This window comes from Drosophila navojoa, chromosome 4 (genome assembly GCF_054131105.1).
Source record: "Drosophila navojoa isolate 15081-1374.11 chromosome 4, UAZ_NAV_1.0, whole genome shotgun sequence".
NCBI classification, from domain to species: Eukaryota; Metazoa; Arthropoda; class Insecta; order Diptera; family Drosophilidae; genus Drosophila; species Drosophila navojoa.
In genome coordinates this window covers 21,953,805-21,981,320 of record NC_142892.1, presented here as the reverse complement: position 1 = coordinate 21,981,320, position 27,516 = coordinate 21,953,805, and the positions used below count along the sequence as shown (strand labels likewise).

The window sequence follows — 27,516 nt, the reverse complement described above, 5'->3', positions numbered from 1 at the left end:
CTGTGCACGCCTCACACAAAAATGATTCTGTCTATATTATAATCTTTATTTTTGTAATTTTCCATTTTTTTTTTGCTTCTCTTTACAATTAATATTTAATTTAATTATTAAAACAGAAACAAGCACTGGCCACGGGCACGTATGCACGCCCACATATTCAATTATTTAATTGCAACCTTTGAATAAATCGTGAAACCCACATCCCTCTGCATTTCTATATATGTGTGTGTATGTGTGTGTGTGCCAATGCTTCAATTAAATACGAATCCTTTCTACGTGAAAGTATTTAGTTATATTACATGCTTATCCTTATGCTGCTCTCGGATCTACTTGTTAATTCGTCATTTTGATTGCTGTTCCTTTGGCTTCCAGTTAAACCAATATTCGCTCTTTTGCTAATGGGCAAACGAGGACTCGTCAGCCGGAGTGACAGCCAAGGACTGCCAGCCTGCCAGCCTGCCAACTTGCCAACCTGCGTCTACTGCAACAGACCACTGACTGCAAAAGTGGTTGCCATTGTTGTGGCTGTGGCTGCCACTGCCATGTGGCTAACGTCTGTTTCGTTTGCGATGGGCTCCAGCTGCTGCCAGAGCTGCGCGCCCGTGGACGTCGCCCTCTCGGTGTGATTGGGGCTGGCCCCCTCCCCAGCAAGGGGCACCGTGGCGGGCTCGTCTCGGCGCGTTCTCAACGCCTGCGGCAGTGGTCACGACGACATGTAGGTGCACTGTGTCTTGGGCTGCGGCTCCGACAGCTCGATGGGTTGGATGGCGGCGCGCTTCCAGTAGTCGCGTACCGTCTCGACGGTCTCCAGGATGCGCAGAAAGTTGCGGCCCGCCAGCATGGCGACGTCCTCCTCGCTCCAGTTGTGATCCTCCAGCAGGGCGGCCAGCAGCTCCGGGTACTTGGAGACGTCCTCGAGGCCCAGCGGGGGCATCTCGATGCCATCGTAGCCGGCACCCAGGCCGATGTGCTGAATGCCGGCAATCGCTCGCACGTATTTAATATGCTCTATTACATCCTGCAGCCGTGCCTGACGACCGCAGGCGACGTCCTCGGGGTCGAAGGAGAGCATGATGAGACCGCCGTTCTCGGCCACCAAGCGCAATATGTCATCGGGCACGTTCCTCGTCGAGTTGCACAGCTGCCTGGCCGCCGAGTGGGAGAAGATGACGGGCGCTCGCGTCAGCTGGAGCACATCTCGCGCCGTTGCGTCCGAGCTGTGAGAGAGATCGATCATCATGCCCAGGCGATTCATTTCCCGCACAATCGCCTTGCCGAATGGTGTCAGGCCCTGCTCCAGCGTCGAGGCACTCGACCCCGCCCATGACACGTCGCAGCGATGCGTCAGGCTGAGATACCGCGCGCCCAGCGAGTAGAAGGAGCGCAGCACGCCCAGCGAGGAGCCAATTGTGTGCCCTCCCTCAATGCCGATCACCGAGGCCAGCAGGCCGCGCCGGTGCGTGGCCACGATGTCCTGCGAGGACGTCGCCAACACCGTATCTCGCGCATACATGTCAGACAGCCGCCGCACAATGTCTATCTGCTCCAGTGCCAGCTGGACGGCATCCAAGCCTTGCGCCTCGCAAGGCACGTACGCCGACCTGGAATGAAGCGCCACGAAAATATAAGTAAAATATAAATACAATACAAAACATAAATAGACTTAAGTTCTTATGGCCCCTTCCGGCAAGGGGTTGAGTAATTGAAAAACTTTTAAATTTATATGCTTAAGGAGAGGCCACCACGGAATACACAATCTCGTACGCATATAATCAATTCAGAGGAGCGGATTTTAAAGTATCCAAAGGCACGTTTCAGCTACAGCCCAATAAGACCATTGAACCTTTGACCCCTGTTTTTCAGCTAGACACTTTGCAAGTATCACGGAAATTTACCAATCTCCCGTAATCGTTCTGGATCTTGCGGTTCGAAACGCCGTCTCTAGTCGACTCGGCTTCAGCTTTCAGTTGTCGAACAGCCTGAGAAATTCCATTTGTTACCGAAATAGTTGTCTGGCTGGCAGGAAATATTTCATAATTGAAAAGTAAATTTCAAGTATTCTTCGCATCAAAATATAATAGATAAATAAATCCATATCAAATTCGACGGAATAGGCAACCACTCAATTACAGCATGTTTTGACTCTCAGATCTTATACTTTTGTAGCACAAAAACCACAACAGTGAATTTATTTAAATAGCACGCAATAAGCGGCCATCAAAATGCATCAGGTTTGGACACGCGCTGAGCTATCCACCGTCGCTAAGGAAACCCATGAAATATTTCCAAAGGACTTGCCGCAGCCGCGGCAAACCGCATTTGTGCCATCATACGAGAAGGAGCCGCCAGCGATGAGCCTGTTGCTGGGCTGGGAGTATGGTCGGCTGTGGCTGAAGGAGCACAAGCAGTCAATCGAAAAGGAGACGTCCAAGCAGAAGCCCTACTTCGTTGACTCCGACTTCAGCTGGTGGGTGAGCAAGCGCACCGTGGTGCTAGATCGTCGCCAGATCTTCACCAAGAAAAAGCAGAACCCCCATGTCAAGAACTGCAACCTGACGGCCTTCGCTCTCTCGAAAATCAATCGGCTCAAGTACAAGGAGGAAGAAGCAGCTGCCAATGGGGCTAAGGCCGCCAAGAGTCCAGATGCCCCTCCCGACGGGCAGCCGACGCAGGCCAACGCTGAGAAGGCGAAAATATGCAACTGCAAGGACTGCAAGCAACGACCCACTGGAGGCCAGGCGACTAAAAGGACAAGCCATAATCACTAGGATCGCAGGTCTACAACAACCCCTCGGTATTGAAATTAATCACGTAATTTAATATAATCGGCTGAAATGCCCAAGAGATTTCTATCTTTCTCTAACTTAGATACGAAACATTGAGATAATTTTTTAAATGAGTTTCGCGATTGTATTAAATTTTAATACCTAAATAATAACTGCTCTCTTATTGCAACCTTCATCGTCGTCGTTTACTAGTCTCATTAGTGAGTGACTCGCCCCACCGAGAATGTGCTGCACGTGCCCCGGCTCCTGCCAAGTGGCATTATTATGCAGCGCGCTTGCTAGCCATAAAAGTGGTTAACTTAAGGCGCATTTGAATTTGAAATGCAAGGATATTCGCAATAAGGAAGGCCAGTAAAAACTTCTATGGCCATGCGAATGGCCCTGTTCGTGTGAGTTGCGACGGAATTTTCAGTGGAAAATTGAACAATGACGACCACTAAAATTTAGTCGGAAAATGGCCCCGGGCTGCGCTTCAGCTGACGGAACGGGCGAGAGAGAGAGTTTTCCGTGTCAGAAGTCTACGAAATAAAATCGAGTGGATTGCCCATCAGCAGTTTTCCCAAACTGCAGCTGTCTGCTGCCTGTCATGCACCACGCCCACTCCTGCACCCCGCCCTTAGCGATTCGAATTGTTTTTGCCTCTGCTGCTGGGCCGATCCAGCCCACTCCGGCCCGGCATCCGGATAGGCATTTTGGCCGGGTGCTAAAGACTGCCTGGCAGCTGGCAGGGCCAGGTTGGCTGTTTGCCCTGCCGCCGCACAGTTTGGCTGTTGCCAAATTTTATTTTGCAGTCAAATTGTTGGCATCTCTGCATCGTGGGTAGGCGGAGAACTGGGCAACTGGGTAGGTAATTGTTATGGGTGGATGTCAAACATGCCAGAATGTTTGCTATCATCGGAGGGTACTCCGTTAAAACATCGTAAAGCAACCGAGATTCTCTTTCGCTCGAATGCCTGACCCGCAGTAGGGATACAATGATTTTAAAGGTACAAAAAATACGAAACTACAAAGAGAAGAGCAATGGATTACTAGAGTAATGAACACTCCTGAAAAGTTGAAAGCAGAGGGAAGGCAGACTTTAATTGACGGAAGGATGATTGTTATCATATTTTTCCTAAATATATTTTCTCGTGCTATATATAAGAAAGACATATTTTTGCTCTCTTCTAGAACATATAATTGAATTTAATTAGCATATCTTAGAGCTAATTGCGTAGTTGAGATTATATTATGTATGTATATATTTTACGATTATAGTCTAAATATTTATAGAATTTACACTAAATTGTCCTATGTTCATTTTAAATGATATTTTTATCTGCTATTCAGAATTTAGTACAAATAGTACAAATAGAACTTAGTAAAAAACATAAATGGAATACAAATAGAATATATGTATGTTTCATATATGTAAAGTGTCTTTGCACAGTAATCTATAGAACGCAAAAATATTCTCTGAATATTTAGACCTATTTAATATGAAATATGAAGCTAATTTAGGAAGTTTTATGTTTGCATTATTGATCGTATTTTCAAGTACAGTAGAATCCGCTTATAACAAAACTCAAGGGACCGCCAGGAAGACCCATTATCATATAAGTTTACTCATTTAAGTTATTCGGGTGACTATAATTTGCATTGTAATAACCGTACGGACGCTATAAGCTTGGTTGTTAAACTGTTGTTTCTACTGTAGTTCAATTAGTTCGTTGTGCTCAATCGGTTCTAAATGCGAGCATGTAATGTTGGCTGTCCTGCTGTGTGCTATTGCATACATATATGCATGTCGTATCATCATAATATATAATCAATTTAAACCTTTCAAAGCTGTCAATGCACGCATAGCTGCAGTATTTAAACGATAATTCATTGTGATTACATAAAGCTTGTACTAAACGCATGCGACATTGATAATGGTGTTCTCTATTACTAAATAATTACTAATATATGTATATGTATATAGCCTATTTATTTATTACGTTAAGCTATCGATGCACGGACATCTGTACTAATCTAAAGAAAGTTTTGCTTAATGATTAATCCATGATCGATCTTACCGAAGACTAGAAAGAGAATGCAACGACTAATTATGAATATAAATCTACTACAAAATTAATAAATTCGATTCATGACCGTTCTTAAATTACAATATTAAGTTTAATATTGTTTACTGGGTCCAACGCACATAATTCATACTTAAATGAATTAATTAACTAATAATAATATATATATTAAATAAGCTGAAAAAGCCCCTCTATATTTTATTAATATATATTATATTTAACATAAACACTTACCAAACTTGCACGCCGACTAGTCCCTGCTTGAGCCGTTCCATGTCCGTTTGGGCCCAGGCGGGCCGCACCCACATCGACTTGTGATCAAGGTCGTGACTGAGGTGAACCAGCTCCAGACTGCTGTGCGCATACTTGCGCACGTTCCAGGCAAAGTTGTTGTGCCCGTCGACTAGGGGCACCTCCCGCAGGATGCGCCTAACGATGCGCAGCCGTTGGGCGTGAGAGTTGCGGCTGGGCGACATGAAAAAGTGCTGGTAGGCCAAGGTGGCGGCTATGGCCAGCAGACAGATGGCGCTCACGAGAGTCAGAGCCACCATCCAGGAGCCGCGACGCGACTTGTGGGCTGCCGCGGAGCCGTTCCTTGTCTTACGGGCACTCTTCGCCTTCGCCTTCGAGGAGGAGCCGGCGGCTGCAGCTGCTTCCGCTGCCAGGGAGGTGGGCGATTTGCTGTCGAGGGCGATCCCAGCGATATCGCTGCCAACAACTACTCCGCCTGTCATCGCGCTGCCGTAGACCTTCGATTTCTGGATGCTGGCAATTTCGCCGCCGGAATCGCTGTTGGAGATCGAGTTCTGGCGCGAGAGCGTGCGCCGTATGTTCGAGTGCTCCGTCACGTCTGGCAGGCCGCCAAACCCGGTTGTCTGCAATAAAAGCGAATAGGCAAAAGGGTCGTGAGTTATTCGACTGCTCTTATTTATTGGACCTACTACTACTACTACCTGGCAGCAAAAGGCGCTGCCTCGCCCCGCCCACACTCCTCGTCTCCTCGTCTGCCCCATCTGTCGCCCGCCAAGCATCTGCTCCGAACTTGCTTCATTAAAAGTACGTCAAAGTCTCCTCGTTGATTTTACGTTCTAATTAAAACTGTTGCGAACTTTGAACTTTATGCAATATTCATAGCTGCCATGGAACATCAACAAGGCTCAATCTGAAACTTTTTAATGAATCAAGTGACCAAATCAAAATCAATGCACCCAAAGCAGTCAATCTGATACAGCTGGGCGCCGCCTGTTGTTGGGCGAATCGCAACTCTAACATCATTAAGTCTCGGCAATAATCCATATGTGACTCGCATTAATTTATTCAATCAGCCCTTTGGGGCTCAACTTTGTTAGCCCAAGCTGTCGCTGCTTTGATTATAATGTCAACCTAAAGGAATTATGAGGAACAGACTCAACTCCCATAATCATTGTAATTATCTTCGATATACAGAAATAACAAAATGATATAGGGATTATTTACCACCATGATATGCGTGATTGAATCGCATATCCTTTTTTCTGTAATTAAATGAATTTACGTAATCCCTACATATTTATTTAACTCTGCATTAATGTCGCATTAACCATATTGAGCGCGCAAAGTGTTTTTTTTTTCTCGATATGCTGTTTCTGTGGCTATCTTTTATTCATTTTTGAAATCGCTTTTCCATTTGCATCTGCGCATAATCAGTTGCACCTGGGGGCAGCCAAGCATCTGAACAATTCTTATTCAAAGGAATTTTACAGTTTTTTATTTAGATTTGCAATATATCTCTCGCAGCTCTATTTTCAGATAAACTTTGGTTTTGGTGGCTTATTTAGTTTCTTAATTTATTCCATTCCTCAGCTAACCGCTAAATATTAACATTCATGAACATTCAAATACATTGTTTATTATATTCAGCTAACTGAAATCGCACAATAAAATCCTTTTTTTAATCTCTGACCTCGTTAACCTCGTTTCGCTCACTTGAACTGCTCTGCGTTCATTGGTCTGGATTTACGTAGGAATTCTCTGCTCTGCTCATGATTAATGTATGCAGGGTATTTAAAAATGTTGAAAGTGAGCGAACATGTTTTTTTATTGGTCAGTAGAAAATTTAATTAATAAAAATATAAATGTTTGGCACGCCCAGCCGAACGCCCGATACATTTGAAACTATTTTTAATTATGAGTTGCGCCTGCATCCGACGGCGAAATTAACTTTTATTAATTCTGCCGAAACTTTCGACGTTGCAATGAAAGTAATAACAAGAAGGAAATTCTTGCATCCAGTTCTCGGCCAACGGCCGGACACCCTATACTTATCTATTCTATTTGCGGAACGGATTGCTCAAGTTAAATAAACATAAAAATATATAAACATTTATTATATATATTCGCTAAATATTGGGTAATTTAAATTTCAAGTCAAAGTTCATACAGTTAATGAACTGTTTAATGACTTTATCGATATTTATCGAAGACAGGGTAGCAATGAAATGAGCCTTGCTCAAGTTACGCCAAAAGAAGGCAAAATTATCTCAGTTTTTAATAAAAATGCAAATATTTTTCGTGCTTCACATTGCAGCGATGCGCTGCATACTCTGTATTTTTCATTCCTCTCATTAAAATGAAACTCAAGAGCTTGCTCGGTTTTTTTTTTTTCGTAGTTTCTTTTTGTTTATTATTAAAACGGGAAACATAAAAGACTTAGATGAGCAAGGGAATTCCTTATGTATATTATTCTTAATTAGCATATTTGACACGGCTACAGGGTATTTGATACTACAATTGGGTTAGCATTCTTTTCTGTTATAAGGGTGCATCATCATCATACGCGTTCAACAGTTTGAAAAGAGTCTATTAGTGCTCAACAATTTTCGATTACCAAAGCAATAGAGAATTGATTACGTTTTTCATATGCGTTTAGCGATCCAGATAAAATCGTATAGTTAAAGATTATATCTTCTTGATATCTCATAAAGGTGTGGGCGTGTAATGCGCAGTCAGTATGAAACGGTTGCCTTATTTTCCCAGCTGAATTTCATTCCCTCTGCCAATCCAAAAGTTTTCCGTTGTCGGCGCAGCCACGAATTTTCATCTGGCACTGTGAGAATGGAGGCAGAGCGGAGGGAAATCGTCCGTTAACCGGAAAGCAGCTTTAGCCACATTTCGCACTGAATACCCCTGCGAGGTGGAGGTGTTAACGTTGTTTAAAAATGTGCGGGCAGAGGCAGGCAGAGGCACCACAGCAGGTGCCAGTATTTGGGGCATGTTCGACAGTTTGGCTGAACTTTGCTGTGGCTGTGGCTGAGCTCTGTCGAGCTTATAGTAATTTATAATTAGTTCAATTGGAACTTGGAGTACTTTTAGCCAAGCTCTTCAAAAAGTCTGTTTTCAAATTCAATGAAACAATAAACACAAACAGGCTCCATGCCAATGAGTGGAAAAGTTTAGTAAAACTTAGCAAGCTGAATAGAGTAAACAAAATTACGTGTTCATCCATTAATTCACAGAAAAAAGTTTCATCTGCGACATTCATATGAAATCAACATGCTGAAGGACCGCGGCAATCTAGAAGACTCAGATGACTGCTCCGATATACCCATTGCTCAACGACCACAATGGGATGTGGACACGGACATGGAGTCTGGCGATGAAACTAACGAAACTCTGGACCTTCCACAAATCAATGGAGATCTTTTGAATATAATCAGAGCTATTGACATCGACAGGGAAGTTTCACCTGAAACTTGGGCAATGATAGAGGCCCTCATCGACCAGTGAACAGAGCTTACTTTGCCAGAGCCCGAACTAATTTCAAAATGAAAATGAATTTGAGCAGATGCGAAAGATTGCATTGCCACAAGTTAAATGTTTAACGATTGGCGATTGGAATTAATTTTATTTTATTATTTTTGAAGCTGTGGCACCATTGCAAAGTTAATTGTGGGAAATATATAAATGTACGAGCTATGAAAAATTTTATTTTTCGCTGAATGAAAATCGTCACAGAAATCTTCAATTTGCTTCACTTTTTCTTTAGCTCAAAATGGGACTGATTAATCGGTGAGCGTCTACACTTAGCTACCACAAAATATGTTTTATGCAAATGATAATTTGTGTACCACAGCATCTCTCAATGAGCATTCAACTATCACATTTTGAATAATGCTAAAGGGCCGCAAAACTCCCACTGTCATTCGAAATGTACATAACTGAAATACGCAATTTCAGCATAACTGTGCGAAAAACGTAAAAGAATTTTCGAGTCTGGAGCGACCGACTATGTAATACTTGCTCGAAGTATTGCATAACTTAAATGCATATGAATATATATATATATATATATATATATATATATATATATATATATATATATATATATATATATATATATATATATATATATATATATATATATATATATATATATATATATATATATATATATATATTTTATGAAGCAAACCTATATACATATATGATGTACCACGACTATAAAGAATTATATGTATAATATTTTGGTGTATCTCATGTAGGCGTAGATGGTAACTTAACCCCCTAGAGGAGTATATAGATATACACATACATATACATACATATATTGTCAACATTATTTAGTTTAAATTTTAATTGGTTAGCTGTGTCATATAAAATATAATGAGGATACTTAATATACATATACATATATTCTAATATGTTTCAAGATGCAAAATAGTTGGTCTTACGAAAACATGGATAGGCCATGGTGATATACTCGTTTCATTGCGTGAGCGTGTATAATCAACAGAGCTGAGCGACAGGCGGTAGTCACATGCCACAAAAGATGGCTAGGAAAAGGGGAGCATCAGAACCGGAGCAGCGAAACAGGAATAGGAACAAGGACAACAACAAATGGCAGCTGTAACAAGTACAGCAAAGAACAAAAAATAATAATAATGAAGCAGAGCGGAAAGCTTTTTAGTTTCCCGCTGTATTTTCTTTCGGGGTTTGTTTTAGATGCACTTCTTTTCAGAAAACAATTCCGTACGCCCTGTCAACCGGACTGTATGGCTACATACCTCGTCCTAGGGGACGCATAGTATTCAGAATGCGAATATTTTGAAAACAGCTTGATTAGACTACTAAAATATGTCATTAAAATCGCCCTTAAAAAGTAAAATTGCAGCTGTCAGTAGATGAGCTGACAAACTGAATTTTTAGTTTAGTCTTTTATTTTTTCTTTCCTAAATTCTGTCTTGTACTTAATAAAAAGCAAACTTACTACATTTATTCTAATGAACAGCACAAGTTTTGAACTAATAACCAAATCTAAAATAAGTCAAAGGGCTCCCCTGCTTAGAAATGGATGAGATACTTAATTTATACAAGGATTCATGAAAAATTGTATTTATAAGTATCGTTTCACAATTTCATTAAAAATAGTCTTTCATTGAACTTTATAGCTGCGTATATTTAATACAACGCCTAGAATTAACTTTAAGTCAGCTAAGACTACAGAAAGACTAAAGGAGAGGATTTAGCTGATTATTATGTGTTCTTCTCTTACTATATAGAATATACATATATTATGAGTGAAATCAACTCAAACGCAAGATAGACTGAAAATATTACAAAGTTAATACAACGGAAGGAAACAGTTTTTGAAAAATGATTCTGATAAATGCGAGAAACCTGATTTGTTTAAAACTTTGGTGATTTCCCTCCGTTGTGGTCTATTCTTTGACGCCTGACTATTACGATATCCATGGAGCCCTGTGGCGCCCGGGAGGTGGGAGATGGGAGGCGGGTGATGTTGTTGGAGTTGTGAACATTGTCCATTGCCATTGCTGTTTTGCCGGTTGCGGTTCATGTCAACGTCGGCAAGTTTTTAGTTTTTCAAATGTCGTTGGGGCTTTTCACGCTGATGGACATCAGCAGCAATAAGGACATCACCCCTACACCCCGTCCGCAATGTTTTCCCTACTTTTTTTTCCGTATTTTGCTATTTCTCGGTTGTACACCCTCTGCCGCAATGTTGTTGTTGTATTATGTTTGCCATGCCGTTCTGGTCCCCAGTCCCCAGCCTCAAGTGGACAGCAGGAGGAGGAAAAGAAGCAGCTGCTTCCAGTGGAGGCCATTGCTGTGTTGGGACTTGGTGTTTTGTTTGCCTCAGAGTTTGTCTGTTTGTACGTTTGCGTCTCTCTCTCTATTTGGCTCTGAGTTATCTGGGCGATGACCGGCGATTGTCTAGACCCTGCCCTGCACAGCCCAGCCGTCCTCCCTGGCCAACTCGATGTCTGTTTGACTGTGGCTGTGGCTGTGGCTGTGAGTGTGCGCTTAGTCTGCTGTTTGTATTGGTAGTTAAGGAATTGCACCTCTTTAAGTGTTCATTAAACAATTGAAAGTTTTTAATCGCCTTTCTTTGTACGGCTCAGCTCTGCACACCCACACAAACCAACAAACACACAAGTATGTGAGTAGAGTCTCGATTAAATGCCAAAGTTGGCTAAACTTGTGTGCTCTGTGTTTTTCGCTCGGACATAGTCGGAATGCTTATTAGGACCCACGAAATTAAACTCAGCGCAGACGCTTTATTTATAGCTCGGACAATTTAACAAGTTGCTAAATGAACGACTTCATTTAGCCAAGTGAATGTCTCAATTTATATTTCACCCGTCTGTTGATCGCCTTATTTGCAGTTTGGCGTTGCATGTTGCACGATGCATGTTGCATGTTGTGATGGGGTTTCATTTTCTTTATAGTGCACAAGTCACAAAGCGTATCGCACGTAGTTGCAGCTGAGCTGCCGCTGATAATGGCCCATGATTATATAGTACTCCATCATGTTGGACCCCATTGTAAGTGGAATTGGCAACAGCTTTCGCCTCGCTTCGAACAAAGCATAGCTTAGCGTGAGCTGACTTGAACATTGATGGGGAGAAATAAAGCTAGAATATGCTAGTCAATCTCGACAGCTTTGTTCTGCTGGCACACACACACGCACGCAGCCATCAATCAAGGAGCGGTCGGGAGAGCTCAAACCCAATTCTAAAATTCCATTTACCCAGTAAATGTGCATAACCGAAAGTAAATTGAATTGGATCCAAAGCAGCCGTTTGGCAAATCGAACGCTGCAGATTGACGCTTGCCACTCCAAATTGTTGGGCAGCACAGCGAATTTGCAGTGTAAACACTTAAATGGACCGCATCCCAAGCCATACACAATTCAGAAAACTGAGAAGTGTAGTCAATCAGGATTACGCCTGGCATTCAGTCAGCCAGCCCGAAGTGAAGTGGGTGGGCTTTGCTTTCACAGATGGCTCTTGCACTCTTTTCCATTTCAAAATAAGCTAGCAAACGACTTTTCTTTGCCACATGGGAAAACTAAGTATCCAAGCATGCTTTAAAGGGAATTCAAGCACACGAAGTTGATATACCTCAGATCTACATATACATATACATATATGGCCATACACAATATAATTATAATTAGAAGTTAGTTTTATTTTAATCTTTTTTTAAATGATATCTGAAGTATAGCTAGACTATACCAAATTTAATATCTATATATTTCTTTACTGTGGAATAAGACTATGAAGTAAGTTTGATAGGTAATAAATATAATATTCTATGAACTTTACTTTTTCTTTGTAAAAGTAACCATTTTTTTTTTTAAAGAAAAGCGTAAATATTGATAACTTTATTTGCAAATATGTACAGATATAAGTTCCTATTTATATGTTTATATATATGGAGAATATATTTTTATATTACATCAACTGTATATACATACACACATACAGACATAAATGATGATATTTCCCCCATGCAAGAAACTATGGCAATTGCAAAAAATGAGCCACGGAGGAAAACTTTTGATGAAAATCATTGAAGCGGTAAAAGCAGCGAGCAGCGAAAAGGAAAGCTCCTTGAATTGCGGAACGGAACAGTACGGAACGAACAGGCAGGCCAGGCAGGACAGGTCGACGGAACGGACTAGCTGCAAGCGTGGCAATAATGACTATATTTATGGCTTTGGCAGAACGCATAAAACGCAGGTTCCGGCAGTCAAACAAGCGCTGGAAGTGCTGCAAGTGCAGGCGAAAGGAAAGCGGATAAATGTTGTCGGGCTGCAGAGCAGAGCAGAGAAGAGCAGGCACTGGACTGGCGACTTGCTACTTGCGACTTGCGACTTGCGACTGAACGACACTTGCAACATTTAATTTATTATGCAAATGTGAACAAATGGCCCGAATGGTCATAGATGACAGCCAACGTCGCGGCGTGAATAATGGCCAGCGAGGACAATTTGCCGTCGCCTTGCCAAAGCGATTCATTTGTATACTTTACAGATTTTCTCTTCATTCAGTTGGATGTCCACTGCTGCTGCTGTTGTTGTTGTTGTTGTTGTTGTTGTTGCTGGTGCTGGTGCTGAACCGAAGCAAGGCAGCAGCTTTGTGCAGGATGGCACACATGACATGCTTACGAGAATTTAAGATGCAAACGCCAAACAAATTGAGTTACATGCAGATAATCGTTTATCAGATCCCTACACAATGTGTCCACGCAAATGTTTTCTGATTTGCGGACATTTGTCATGTTAAAAGAGCTTTCGGGAGTCGAGCAACTGTAAGACTGCATTTCAAATGGAATTTTGGTTCGATTTGGGTGCTATATTGGTCAGCAGTTTTACATAAGTGTACAGATCAAATAAATATACAAAAATATAAAAATAAAAATAAATATATACATAAAAATAAATATATAAGAAAATATAAAAATTTAAAAAGTAAATGAAAACAAAAGATATAAATGAATATACAAATACCATTTGTTATGGCAGTTTGAGTGCATTTCGGGAGCATGATGAATATCCAAAAGAACATAAAAATAAATATTTGTTTTGTCAAGCAGTTTTTGGTAATCGAGCAATTGAAAGACTACAAGAGAATTATCTACATCAATAAAATAATTAAGTTAAATAAATATGTCTAAAAATAAATATTAATTGATTAAAACTATTATATGAATACACATATAAAATCAAATACAATACTATAAAAAAAAATAAAATATAAAAAAAAATATATGAATATTTTAAATTAGGCTCAATGCTCAGCTTAAGAGTTAGACTATCATTTCATGTTGAATTAAATCGGCAGCTGCATTTTTGTTCCAAAGTAAATGAATTAAAACGGTGTTTCAGCAGCTAAGTTCAAATGATTTCCACGAGTACCAAATAGAATCAAAACTAGAATTTTATGTCGAATCGCACAGATGGAATGTATATGTATATGTATCTATAATATGAATTAAAAGACTGCTATATATACATATCTGTGTTCGTTCATCTTGACTAGCACCTTCCCACGTAAAACAAAATGAGGTAGGAGGCATCGACTACAATGCTTCCTTTAAAGATGTCGTTTAAGCGAATCGCGGGAGATATGTCTTAAGTGCCCAAATCCGCATTGACGCATAAACATATAAAGTGTTTTATATGCCTCCGTTCAAGGGGCTGGCACATTGTTGCGGCGCTGATTTAAATCGTGGCACGAATCAAACGCGCGTCAATAATCGTAAATGCGCACCCAACGCAACGGCCAAACAAACGGCTCATGAATGCCAATTAGAGAGGTGGCTCGACGGCTGTCAGTGGCAGATAAAAGGGGTCGGAGATGTGGGGAGACGCACCTGGTAATCCATGTAGTTGTCGAAATGCATGTAGGATCCGCCGCCTACGCCGCCCGGCACAGGCAGCGGCATGGGTAGCCCGTTGTTGTCCAGCTCGACGGCGGGCGGCGGCGGCGGAGGCGAGGGCGGCAGATTGTCTCCTTTGAAGGAGACGCGCTTGGTGTGTCCCTCGGGCCGCCGGCTACGGCCCAGGGTGCCTGCAAATCGGCCAGCGTGCATTGCGCCGCCGGCTGCCAGAGTTCCCATCATGTACGAAAGTGAACCACAGCCGACAACAGCATCCTGGTGCGGCTGCTGCTGCTGCTGGTGGTGGGACGCCGCTGACTGTAGACCGCAGCCGCCGAAGCGAAAGTGTGGCATGCAGGTTGTGGTGCCGCTGCCCGCGCCACACTCGCTGCCCTCAAAGTCGCTCTCCGCATCCGTCACAAAGGCGGCCGGCTGAAAGCTGCGCGGCAGCGTCGCCGCCGACGCCGCAGCTAGACCCGACGCCGCAGTCGACGTTGGCGGTGTGCGGCTCAGCGTGCCCGTGCAGAGAATGTTAACAGGCTGTGAGTGCGAGTGTGGATGCTGTTGCAGCTGGATGCTGTGTGGATACTGTTCGCTGCCGCCTTGTAAGAGCGCCAATTCGCCGCCAGCTCCGGCGCTGCCCCCTGTTGCCGCTGCCCCCTCCACGCCAGCGGCGATAATGTGGGTGGGCTGCAACTGATAATAATGCTCGACGCCGCCCTGCGGCTGAGATGCACCGGCTCCTCCTGCTCCGGGCGCCAGCAGCGCTGTCGGTATGACCATTATGGGCAACATTGTTGGCGCCGCTGCCGTTGCCGGCTGTGTGTTGGCGCCGCACGGCTGCAGCAGCTCCATTTGGCACATCTCCTCATAGCTAAGTGGACGCAGGTGCTCCATCGCTACTTGTTGTGGGCGTGGCAGCCGGTATGTATTTGGAGCGTAGCGACTTCCACTTGACTTTGATGCCCTCTCCGACTTTCACTGAATTTTCACCTAGACGACGAGCACAGACAGAAACACGCACATGTCCATATGTATGTATACACTAGCAACGCCGCCGACGACGACGCAGTCAGTCTCTACACAAGATGCGGGGGTGCGGATTCAAAATGATTTCGCGCGCGTACCTTCAAGACGATGCTCACATGGCGTCTTCGCTCGTGCGCTCGGCCCAACTTTATCTCGCGACAGTCCTGCAGCAACTAAAACTGAAGCTCTTCGACAGCTCTCAGTATTTTGAATTCGCCGTCGCCATTTTGTGCAGCCATCGCGCATGCGTCGGTCACGCCAGGCGAGCACTGAACACTTGTCGCCCTCACACTCGCTTTCGCTCCCTCTCTCTCTCACTCTCTGTTGTCCTCGCCGTCGCCCTCGACTTCGCCGTCGCCGTTGTCTTCGTCACTTGGCGTTTTGTTTTGGTTCTGATTTGCGGGCACATTGTAGGTAGCGAAACTCCCGTTCCGCTATGGTGCGCAGTTGGTTTTTTTGCCTCCTTTTTTTGCCGCGGCGAGGGAAATCAAAATACTTCGAGCTGAAGCTACCAGACCTGAATGCTAGATTTTATTTGCCGCGTCGCGAAATTCGCATCAAGGGAATGCCACAGACAGTGGCCGTAGCAGCTGCACTTGCTGCGGCCAGCTGCAAAACCAACTGTTGGCCTAGCTGCGCCCACCCAATCGATGGCCAGCTGAATGGCTTCTAATTGCAAAAGTCGATGGGAGACAAAAATAATTGCACTAATGGTGCTTTAATTAAGTGCGCAGCCTCATGCCTTTTAGCTTTTATTCATCGAATTAGTGTTTGAAATATTTATTTTTAAAGGCTTAATGTAAAATATTTAAGTTTTGCTTATTTTTCTAACAATGAATGGCTTAAATATTTGATGTGTCTTTTGCTTACAGTTTGAATCAAACTTTTGAATCATCGATAAGTAAATCCCATATCCTACATCCTACATGTATATATCCTAATGTATATAATAAGTGTAGCCTTTTTTCAAATTTTACCTTATTGTTATGTTCATCCGTTCTGTAATAATACCTATTCATATTTCGTGGCCCCGAATCCATTACGTTATTTAAAAAAAGAGTTTTTACTTCATTCCAGTCAACTCACAAACTATAATTGTTATCAGTTCTATTAGACAAGCGAGCAGCCCAGTGTTTCAAACTATTTTAGCTAACATTTTTTTTTCCAAAAGTTATTTTATCTGTTTGCTCGGGACCATTTTTGGGTCTGCAGTAAAGTGGGAGAAGCTGTGCTCGCGGTGCGCCGCGGCGTTCGCTTCATTTGTGAGAAGAACGTAAAAAGCACAGTTGGAAATGTCTTTTGCAGATTTGAGGCTGAATCGCTTTGTTTTTTCGTTGTTGTTCACTTTTTATATTACTGTTACAGCTGGCAGCGCCAACGTCGTCGTCGTCAGTAGGCCTCTGCCTCCTGCGCCTTCTCCTGCGCCTTCTCCTGCGCCGTCTCCTGCGCCGTCTCCTGCGCCTCGTTTACATTTGTTTCATAGTATTATCCTGGTTAACCGGCCCGTTGAATCGTTCGTTGTATGCGTGCCTCCTCCACCTGCTCGCTCTGCCGTTCTGCTTTGGGCTCATCCATCGCCAGGGGTAGCCCAGCTCGACTTTTTGTAATTACAAAAGCGCGAAGCAGACGCTGTCTGGGCGCGGGAAGCGGCTTAAAAATCGGCGTGTTGGGGTTTTGTGGTGCTCGTTAAAATTTGTTGCTCTCATTTCGATTGTTCGCCCCCGCTGCTGTTGTTGTTGCTACTGTTTTTGGCATTACTGCTGGCGGTTTTAGTGCTTTTCATCTCCCAGAGGCGGCAACACAATATTGAAGGTAGGTATTTTGCTTAAATGGGCGAAACGTCCTTTGGAGCAATGCGAGAGACTTGTTTGCTGTAATTTAATGTGATTGGTGACTTCACTTGATGCGCACTTTAATGCACATTCAATTTTCCGGCTAAAAGTTTTCAATTAAAAGTTTTGAATCATTTGCCAAGTTGGACCACTTGAGACTCCCGAGTTAGGAGTACCAACTACAGTGTTGCAGCACGATATTATACATTTTCGGAAACATTTTACTGTACGATCATTTAACGGCTGGTTAGCCACCCAAACAGTAAAAAGCGGCCAGCGCGTACAATTTGAGTGCTGCAGACTGGACGGCATCAAGTGGAAGCGTTTGACTGAAAAATTTCAGCTGTCAAAAGAACGCCAGGCCAAAATAAATTATTCCACAACGACAAACATGCTCGATTACATTTTGCTTTCGACATGGTCTATCAGACAATGCCGCTGGCATAATATCTTAGAGTTGGGTGAACGCCAACGCAACCGAGTAAATATTGACGGTAGGCGATTCGATTAAAGATAATATATTAAGAAACGTTCTTCCAGCTATGCGTAAACTATACTCAACTAACTAAATTATTTAGATTTTATTTATGCATTTTCTATTCCGAGAATAGCAACAATTGTGAATAGATACTTAATCATTTCCCGCTGTTGCTTAAGAGCTAGAGTAAGCAGTCCATTTGATAAATTATTTATCCGTCAAGTCTAAGGCTATGTCAACAAGATAAATAGTTCAGATTCTTAAAAACCCTCTAATCCTGACTAATTAATAAATAGTTTCACGAATAATGTGCCAGCCATTAGCTAAGCAGCTGTCCTTTAAGTCCTTTGTGACGAGCAGCAAAGCCACAAGCAAAGAAAAACAGTTCAATAGTTCAATGATTCACTTGCTTTGTCACTGACTCACTGAATTACGAATGCAACAATAGCTGAGAGCTGGGGTGAGAGAAGAAAAGTGCTGAAATATCTCATTGATAGCTGCAGGTGTCAATTACAATGCCAACTGCAAACTGTGATGGATTCCCCAACAAATTGACAGCTCGGATAATAAGCAAAGGCAGCTTACAAGATATTCTGGTCTATGCTCAGATGGATAATCAATAAATATATACTATTAACGCTATAACTGTGCTGTTTGCAAACTATAGAGACATCAAGTATAATTGAACACAATTGTGGTGAACCCCTTGGGTATTTGATGACCCTTTAGATACTGCGGTTGGCTCAGCTCATTGGCTCTTAAATTATCTATATGACATTGTCTCTCGGCAGCAGCTGAACCTAATGGCGCTGTGGCTGATTTAAATGCATTAAAAGGTGAGAAAAACCACGGACACGTTTTCTCATTTAAGACACATTAACCACACACCCACACTCACACAAGCAGAGAGACTCAGTCAGGACAGACAGACGCATGCAGGACCTAAACCGCACACACGTTCCGGACCTAACACGGCTGAGCTTTGCCTCAAAAAACTTTACCCGTACGTCCGTCCGTGCGTCTGTGTGTCTGTCCACACGCCTGCTGAGCTTTTAAATTAAATCACAAAATACAGATAGAGTCGGTAAGGCAAGCGGAGCGACAACTAAACCAAATAAATGAACCCTTTTGGGCATACTCCACGGATGTCCTTGCGCGCGTCCTTCTTGCTCAAGGCAGATAAAAGGCAGACAAGCAGCACAGGACAGGAAGTCAACTTGCCAGCCGGACGATGGCAATGGCGATGGCGCTAGCGATGACAGCGACGCCTCGTGTTTTGCTTGGCAATTCGGTTGCCAGGGCAGCCCGAAAGGATAATGGCATAAAATCCAGCAAAATGAAAAGAAAGCGGCAAATCATGTTAAGAGATTTAAATTGGATTAGGCGACGTGTGTGTATATGAGTGTGGTTGTGTGTGTGTGTGTGTGTGTGTAAGGGTGTGAACTCGCGCTAGCCCTGAAAACCTCCAGCACTGCGGATGCCCAGAGTCTATCCATGTACCTCTCGCACGCCCCACTCATCTCTTCTCGTCTTGACATCAATTTCGTCACTTGATGTTTTTACATTTTGTATGCGGCTGTCATGTTTTGGCTTCTATTTTATTTTGTCTTGTTCTGTTTTGTGCTGTTCGTTGTTGTTGCTTTTTTGGTTTTGTTTTGTCTGCTTGACACAATTCCTCGTCAAGAGCACACGGCTCAAGTGCTATCTCTCAAGTGTTCGATGGCATTCATCCTATCTGGTCTTTAACAGCCGTCACACCGTAACGCCATGTGCTTAAACGCCTGCTCCACATTGACGACACAAAAGTCGCTTTAGCCTCTCGCATTATGTGGCTAGACTGAGGCTTTGAGCCATCCAAGAATGAAATAATGAACAGCTAGTTCGAGAGTCCAGCTACAATATATTGTATAATACTCATGGGGCATGAAAAGCATAAATTGATCAAAAGTAGAAAGTAAATACGAATAAATGGCTATTGCCCTTCACTTTGATCACGAATAAATACTATAAATGATTGCCAAGCCAAGCTGAATTTTGTTTTGCACTTTGACACATTTTTAATTCATATTAGTGACTTGGTTTAATGGGTCATCTTCTGTTTGAACTCCCAGCTATTGGCTTGACTAACACTGTTCGATTCAGTTTATTCATTTTCAGCTTTTATATATGCATTTATTAAAAAAAACAAAATTAAAAAAAGTTGGAATATTTTAGCTCAAAGCCTTCGAAATAAATAATATATTTTTTAATTTAGCGCGCCTACAGTAGAAATGTTTTTAAAAGTTCTAAACTTTGACATCTTTTAGATTGCACAATCAATAGAATCCAGCCTGCGGATAGGAGGATGGGAGGACACTTAAGACGTCCTGCTCCCAAACGACTACAGGAATCAATATGTAGACTACGCATATCTGCAATTTTTATTTTGTTATTTTGTTAAATTATTTTTATTATTTTAATATTTGTGTATAGAGTTTGGAAATCGCAAGAGTTGTTGCGAATCGGTGTGCGAAATATTTTCGTAATTAATTTTCATTTTTGCTTTGGTATTCGATGTGCGCGAAAGTGTGAGTATCTAGAAGTTTTATGTTGTATTTGGTCTTGGGCTATTCTGATTGCTGTACACGTTGTATAAATCCAATGCTCTGGCACCGGAAACTTTCTTCGGCGGCTCTGGCTTTTTTGCGTACTTTACTCTGGAAGTGAACACGTCATAGCCCAAGCTAACGCTATTGTCATATAAAACTCGATATTTTGGTGCTACGAAAAAAAAGTTAATCATCTGGGCGATCGGCCACACGGTCCACTCGGCTTTGTAGAGTGTCCAAGCCTTGTCATGAATCTCCTCCATCACCTCCTCCCAGGATTTGTCCTCCAATAAGCCCATGGTTAGAAAGAAAATGCTGATGTAGAATGGCGAACAAATGCATTGATCTAAAATAATTTTGCGGACAACCGTACTGAAGCTCCGTTTGGGGTAATAGTAGTCCAGATATTGGTACCAATAATGACAAACAATGCCCACAGTGAAGCCAGAGATGCCCATTCGCAGGGTACGCGTCCGATCCCAGCCCTGGATCTGGCCAGTGTATCGCTCGTATGACTGCTCGAATGTGTCACCCAGCATACTTAAACCGATCGAGACACCAAGGTTCGTGAACAGTAGGTATTTCTTACTGAAAGCATGACTGTGCCAGCGACTGAGTGTCCTCTGCACGTTCCTATACCGGATTCGCATTGGTTTTCTGTTGGCGAGGGAGGTGGGCAAAAGCCCCTTCAGCCGACATCAACAAACTAAATTTAACAAAAATATTTTTAACAATACTGACATTTTGATGTTTCTATTGTAATGCTGACATTTGAGTCTCAATACACAGTGACTGCAAATGCAAATTTACAAGTGATCTGAATATATGTATGCCAGCTTGTCAAAAATTACCTTTGGCGTGGCTCACTGCAGGCATGAGCATGCATTCAAGTGGAGTTTATAAGAAATAAAAACATATAATTTATATATTATGAAATACAAAAAAAGCCGCAAGCCTAAAAATACTTTAATATCTAATAATGAAATAAATAAATAGAAAACTGAATAAATATATAAATACATTATCAAATACAAAAGTGAACAAATAAATATAGAGCTAAATAAATGCAATAGCTCAATATATAGGATATGTAAATGTTTTGATACGTAAAAAGAGATTTATTTGGTAATATTTCTATTTATTTCTATTTTGCCTTAAGGCAACTATGGATAATGCGAAACCATGGGAGAATTTAAAAGAAAAAGGGTAAGGAAGCACGATTTAACGGCATTTAGCTAAGAAAAAACCAGCAACAATTCCAAAAACAAATAGGCAAGCAAATCAATTTAACGCCATCAAAGCAAATGAGTTTTAAGCAGGATTCAACAAAGCTCGGTCGAGCGACAAAAATGGCAATGGAAAAGGAGTATATACGGTTTTGTGTTTCTTTTATTTTTTTTATTGGCGATGGATTAGTTTCGCCTGGGGTGTTATGGGGCACACAGCCTTATGGGTGGGCTTTTGAATAATACAGCATTTTGCACATGTTGCGCCTCTTCCACTTGGTGCCCCACAGCTTTTGACTTTAGTTGAGTGCGGGGAGTGGGGGGAGGAAGTTGTTTTTGCGTGTCGTTGAGTTGATTTCGGCAAATCATTTGCACACGATTCCCAATACTTTTGACAGTCGCCGCAACCGCAGCCCTTTGCCCCCGGGGGAAATCATCGTTCATACATATGGATGCTCCCGTACGCTCGACCGCACGAGCTATGGACCGAGCCACTGAATTGAAAAATATTTACGGCATTCAACATTTTACGCTAAAATCCAATTTTATTTTTATATTTTGTCGAAAATCCGCCATAAAATGTACCCACACTCACACATTCACACACACACACACATAGACAGTCGTGACCCGCCTGTCAGGCATTCCGTTCCGTTCTCAGATCCTACTACGCCCTCTATACTTGTACCCGCCAATTGAAAAGCAGCCGCCGTAAATTCGGCTTTGCATTTTATTTGCATTTGGTGGCGCAGATGAGCTCCAGTTTCCCCCAGACCCTCCGAAGGGTCCATCTATTTCAATAGCCCGGCAACGCGACAAATAAATTTATTTTCCTCCATTACTATTGGCGCTATTTTCCAAATTTGCGAGGTGCGCCAGTCGTAGGCACTCGTTTTAATTATTAAACACGTTTTCACGCTTCTCCGCCAATATTTTACAATTATGTGTGGCAAAGACATTTAAGAACGCTATTTGAATTTTGCAATTATTAATAAAAATATCATAAATAAATACAGAGGATGAATTTGAATGAATTAAACACGCATTCATGTATATTTAATGATATACATATATGCAGTTAGAGAATACTATATGGTATAGCCAGCCTGCATTCGGGAGCATGTTGCTGCTTTGCATATACTGTTTACTATATATTTGCATACGTGTCTTAAACTAAGTGTTGCCATGTTACATTGTTCGAAAACAATGAATTTAAATAGTTAAAGTTTCTTTGTTCAGTTTGCAGTTTGCAGCGACAACACGCTGGATACTCGCCAGCTTCCACAAAGCGTCGCGCTGCACAGTTCCTATTTTACAAAACACGAATGAAATATACCCTACACAAACTGTATGATATTTAGAAAAATATATCAAGGTATGCTCGACTTTATTAATAAATAAAGAAGTTACTTAGCTTTGCATTCTCTCAATTATTGTTATTTTTATTATTAGTCGTATTCGTATAAATTAGATGTTAGGAAGATGAGTAAAAGTTAGAGCGGGAATCGCTAAGAACCGAGAACCAGTAGAACTGCTGATGCAGTTATGCTATTAACATAATTCTGTTAAGAGCATAGCATAGCATAGCAATGTGGGAGAAGAGCGATTGCTGTTAATGGAATCCGGCTAGTGTTGTTAATCAACAAAATTAGCATAAATGCATTTGTCTTATTTGAAATGTGTGATTGACTAGTCCAATGGGATAATTTACCAAATCTCCTGATTTTATTTGCTATAAATTATAGGAATGTAGACTGAATGCACAGATCCTGTGTTTATCATGCTTCACTAAGATTTCCTGTTCCATTAGGATAAGTCGCTAAATCTTCTCATTTTATTGGCTACATATCATAGCATTTGGAAAGCAGAGTTTATAGGCTTTTCTATAGTATTATATGCAGCGACAAAATGTTGCTCTCTGTTATGTAGAAAATACAGGGTAGCTTTTGGTTGAACACTTGGGGTTGGCGCCCTCTTTGCTCTATCTGCTGGCTTTTGTTATTATTTGGAGCGTTCCGCTCCAAATATTGTATATATTTGGCGCTGGCTTTCAATGTTGTCAGTGTGTGTGCGATTTAATTGAATTTTTTATTCTACTCAATGAAAGCAAAAGTTGAATATGCTTGCAGCGCAGCGTAAAAAATGTCATAGTCCGAGCCTTGGTCTAGCTCCATCAGCTGCGGCTCATCCTTCCTCCCGGGGAAGTCAACTATGACCCAACAGTCACTGCCAACAGTTTGTCATTGGAGTCATTTATGTTGTGTCCTTGTGTAGAAACACATATACAACTAAATTTTGCGCTTGATATATTTTAAAAATCAATTCCTAATTGCTTTGCAATCCATTTGCCATGATATTCTGTGCGATGACAGTGTATCTGAGCTCTGTCCTTCGCATCTGCATTGACTTCGATTTATGCAAATAAAATTGAGATGTCTTTTTAATGAGAATTCGGACACTGGCACAGCCTAACGATGACACAATCTATGCAAACTCACAACAGACACCCACACCACTTTCCAGGGCAATCGATTTAACAATTTGTTTTAGTCAGATGTTGCAGTTGTAATTCGATGAATCTGCATTGAGGACCAATGGAGCAGCCCAGCTGACCCATTAGATATGTATATGTATTTTCTTTCATTTAAGTTTCACTGTGTACTGCGAAGAATATTTTTGCTACTCCAAAAGACATTACAATACAGAATTTTATTCTTTTGAATTCATGTATAAACATGTCTTGAATACATTTTCATATTTTTATTTGCCATTTATGTTTTCATTTAACCAATAAAAATAAAATAAAAATACTGCATGAAAAGAACACACAATTTATTATTTAAAATTATTTTAAAAATCACCCATGGAGTCTCAGAAAATTGTGTTAATGTAACCAAAAAACTAAAAATGTATTTCTATTCATATGTTACAAAATCAGACTGTTTTCCAATTGGAACATGCCAACTAGATCAGTGTTAACAGTTTCATGTTAATGTAAATGTAAATGTTAAGTTCTGCTTACGTTTTCCTAAAATCTGAGCACAATCATTTTTTCACTTCAACCATAATTTCCGCAAAACCACACAAATTAATATTTAATTCATTTGCAAATATTTTCTATCTTTTTTTTTTTAAACAGAACAAAAATTGCTTTCATCAAATTTTCACCCTAGTTAACGTAATTTTCGCCCCACAAAAAAAGGTAGCTGCTTTGTATTAACACGTGTTAATGTTGGCCTGGTTTAACTGCTGCCGGCGGGGTCAAGCAACTTTTGCTACATTTAAATTGCACTGTTGAGGCAAATAAGTCAGTTTATAGTATGAGCAGGAGAGCAAATTGTCAACATGACGGCAAACGCCGTTGCCATTCGTACCAATTTCGTTAAGGCAAACAAAGAGCCCAGTGCCGCCCGTTCGGCGCTGACTGAACTAACTAAACAAACCACAGGCAGAGGTCGGACCCACATGCTGCCTGAGGCACTTTGCAGTGCAGGTGGGTCAGAGCTGGGCGAGCAGATATGTATTTTGGACCCTCAATGTTGGGCACATAAACAAAGCAGCAACAGCAGCAGCAGCAGCAGCAAAATGGCTAGCGACACGTGGAGTGCGCTGGATTGTGAACACCTGATTACCAGCCGGTGAATGTGGCTGTTTATGAGGCGCAAAAATGTCATACATCATGCGACACGTGCACAGGCGGCTGCGAATGGGCGAATGGGGGCAGCTGACGTTGAAAGCTGAGCGATTCTGGCGCCTGCCGTGCTCCTAATTTAACACATGACAGCTCGGAGTATAACACAACCAGGCAACTGTATCCAGAGCACAACATTTGAATCTGACGAAAAATATGTACTGCGCATCGGGCGCTGCCGTTGGCGCTGGCGTTGGCTTGACATTTGCCTGTCTTTTGCCACTCTGATAGGCTGCAGTGTCATCCTCGTCGCCATCTGGCCATTTTCATCATCATCATCAGCAGCAGCAGCAGCCGCTTCGTAGAGTGTCGTTGGTCTAAAGTGAATTAAGCTAAAGCCAAAATATGTGTGCGTTGGCAATGATATGCTCAAAATGCGTTTTTGATAAATATACATATAAGGCTTGTTCTATATCTGTGTTCGGGCAGGAGAGAACATGCCAGGACACATGGCCCAAAACACGTTATCCTGTCAAGCCTGCTTTGCCGATATTTCACAAGCTGCACTTCCCATTTCCCTGTACATGAATTGTGAGTTATGTTATCTCATAAGACGTGTTGTGGAAACGAATATTCATTATTAAATACATTATGTGTTGATGTTCATTAATTTGTGCTTTCCTAACAGAATATTGATTAGGCATAAATGGAAGATATAAAATATAAATATAGGAAATATTTGAGCGTAGGATGAATTAAGCTTTATTTGATTAGTGGAGCATTATCTCTTTTTTAGATGTGTTGTGCTTCCTGAAACATTTCCATGTTAATAAAATAAAACTAAAGAAGCTGAATAAGTCTTGACAAGATTAGCCAATGTGCTGTTGGGGCCCTTGAGACTCTCTAAGGTCCTTCTAAAAGGATGGTTATCGTGATTAGGTCCATTCAAAACCTATTCATGCACAGTATTGCATTAAAATGAGAGAAATGAGAAATATTTTGTGCATATAAAAGGAACGGCAAGTGGCAGATAGCTTTCGCAAAAGCTGCTGAAGGATCGAGCTGTTGGAGGATAGTGGGTGGAGGGGGGCTCTAATTAGAATAATTTCGCGCTGCGCTGCGTCCGCCCGGCAACTTTTTATACATGTTACACCGGCTGTCGGCTGGAGCAAAGGTTGGGCTGGCTTACAGGTGCTGCCTGCAGGACATACATTCGCACACACAAACGCAAAACAGCCTGGAGTGTGTGCCTGTGTGTGTGTCAAAGAGTATGGCCGACTGTGCTGTGCATGGGCATGATGGGCAAATGTCAGAGCAAGAGGTCAGTGAACCTGTCGACGCGACACAGCCTGAACATAATCAACAGGAGCGCCAGCAGCGACATGGCGCACATAACACACAGAAGACGCGAGCGCGCGCACACATACACAAAGGACACACACATGCAAAGAGAGAGCGGGAGAGAGAGGGAGATAATATGCTAACATATTTCATATTATATCTATCACATAAAGCGGCGCTTATGCCGTTCATCCTTAAATTATAAAATGTAATTAATTTGTAAGAGATGTTTCATTCGCTTGACTTTGTAATTTTGGCGGCCCATCTGTAGGCTTGTGCCTTATTAATATCCTTATCATTACCACTTGACACATGTGCATAGGCTCATCATCGTGTAGCAGCTTAATTTTTATTAATTTCAAAACGTGTTTGATTTGTGGGCTTTGGGGTGCACATTTAAGCTAACAGTAATTAATTTTCCTATGTCTGAATTCGGAATTCATATAGAAAAATAATAAGCTTGATTACAGCTATTCCCATTTGCAAGTCAATTTTGTATTTTAAAATCTTTTCATTTAATATATAAAATAGTATATTTCAAATTGTTTCTCTAACAATTGAATCGAAAATGTAATAATAATAATAATAATAATAATAATAATAATAATAATAATAATAATAATAATAATAATAATAATAATAATAATAATAATAATGATAATAATAATAATAATAATAATAATAATAATAATAATAATAATAATAATAATAATAATAATAATAATAATAATAATAATAATAATAAAAATAATAATAAATATATATAATAATGATTTCCCATTTTCAATGGGTTCAGGGTATAATAAATAGTTAATAATACAAAGTAAATACAAAATTTGTATAAATATTATACAAAATTTGTATAAATAAATAATAAAA

General features: G+C 41.4%; 3 protein-coding genes across 4 annotated transcripts in view; 1 reads left to right on the top strand and 2 right to left on the bottom strand.

The window, feature by feature from the left end:
* Positions 1–44: 44 nt before the first annotated feature.
* Positions 45–27,516, bottom strand: part of LOC108652263 (uncharacterized) — an 87,544-nt gene continuing 60,072 nt past the window's right edge. The window contains exons 1-3 of one of the 2 annotated variants that reach the window (XM_018102405.3): positions 14,507–15,732; positions 5,084–5,724; positions 45–1,601 (exon numbers count right to left, since the gene is read on the bottom strand). In XM_018102405.3, coding sequence (XP_017957894.1) covers positions 704–1,601; positions 5,084–5,724; positions 14,507–15,409 — 2,442 coding nt within the window. In that variant the 5' untranslated portion in view covers positions 15,410–15,732 and the 3' untranslated portion in view covers positions 45–703. Of the gene's footprint in view, positions 1,602–5,083; positions 5,725–14,506; positions 15,733–27,516 lie in introns of those variants that run through there. The other variant, XM_018102404.3, reaches the window with a different exon arrangement.
* On the top strand, positions 1,959–2,938 carry LOC108652269 (uncharacterized). Its single transcript, XM_018102412.3, has one exon. It carries the CDS (start codon positions 2,223–2,225, stop codon positions 2,766–2,768), a length of 546 nt encoding a protein of 181 aa, XP_017957901.1. The 5' UTR covers positions 1,959–2,222; the 3' UTR covers positions 2,769–2,938.
* LOC108652268 (mpv17-like protein 2) lies at positions 20,362–21,241 on the bottom strand. The gene has a single exon (XM_018102411.3). It carries the CDS (start codon positions 21,087–21,089, stop codon positions 20,436–20,438), a length of 654 nt encoding a protein of 217 aa, XP_017957900.1. The 5' UTR covers positions 21,090–21,241; the 3' UTR covers positions 20,362–20,435.

What these genes read in the sequence shown, in the direction of transcription:
- LOC108652269 (XM_018102412.3), top strand. Translation starts at nt 2,223, where the DNA reads ATGCATCAGGTTTGGACACGCGCTGAGCTATCCACCGTCGCTAAGGAA.
- LOC108652268 (XM_018102411.3), bottom strand. Translation starts at nt 21,089, where the DNA reads ATGCGAATCCGGTATAGGAACGTGCAGAGGACACTCAGTCGCTGGCAC.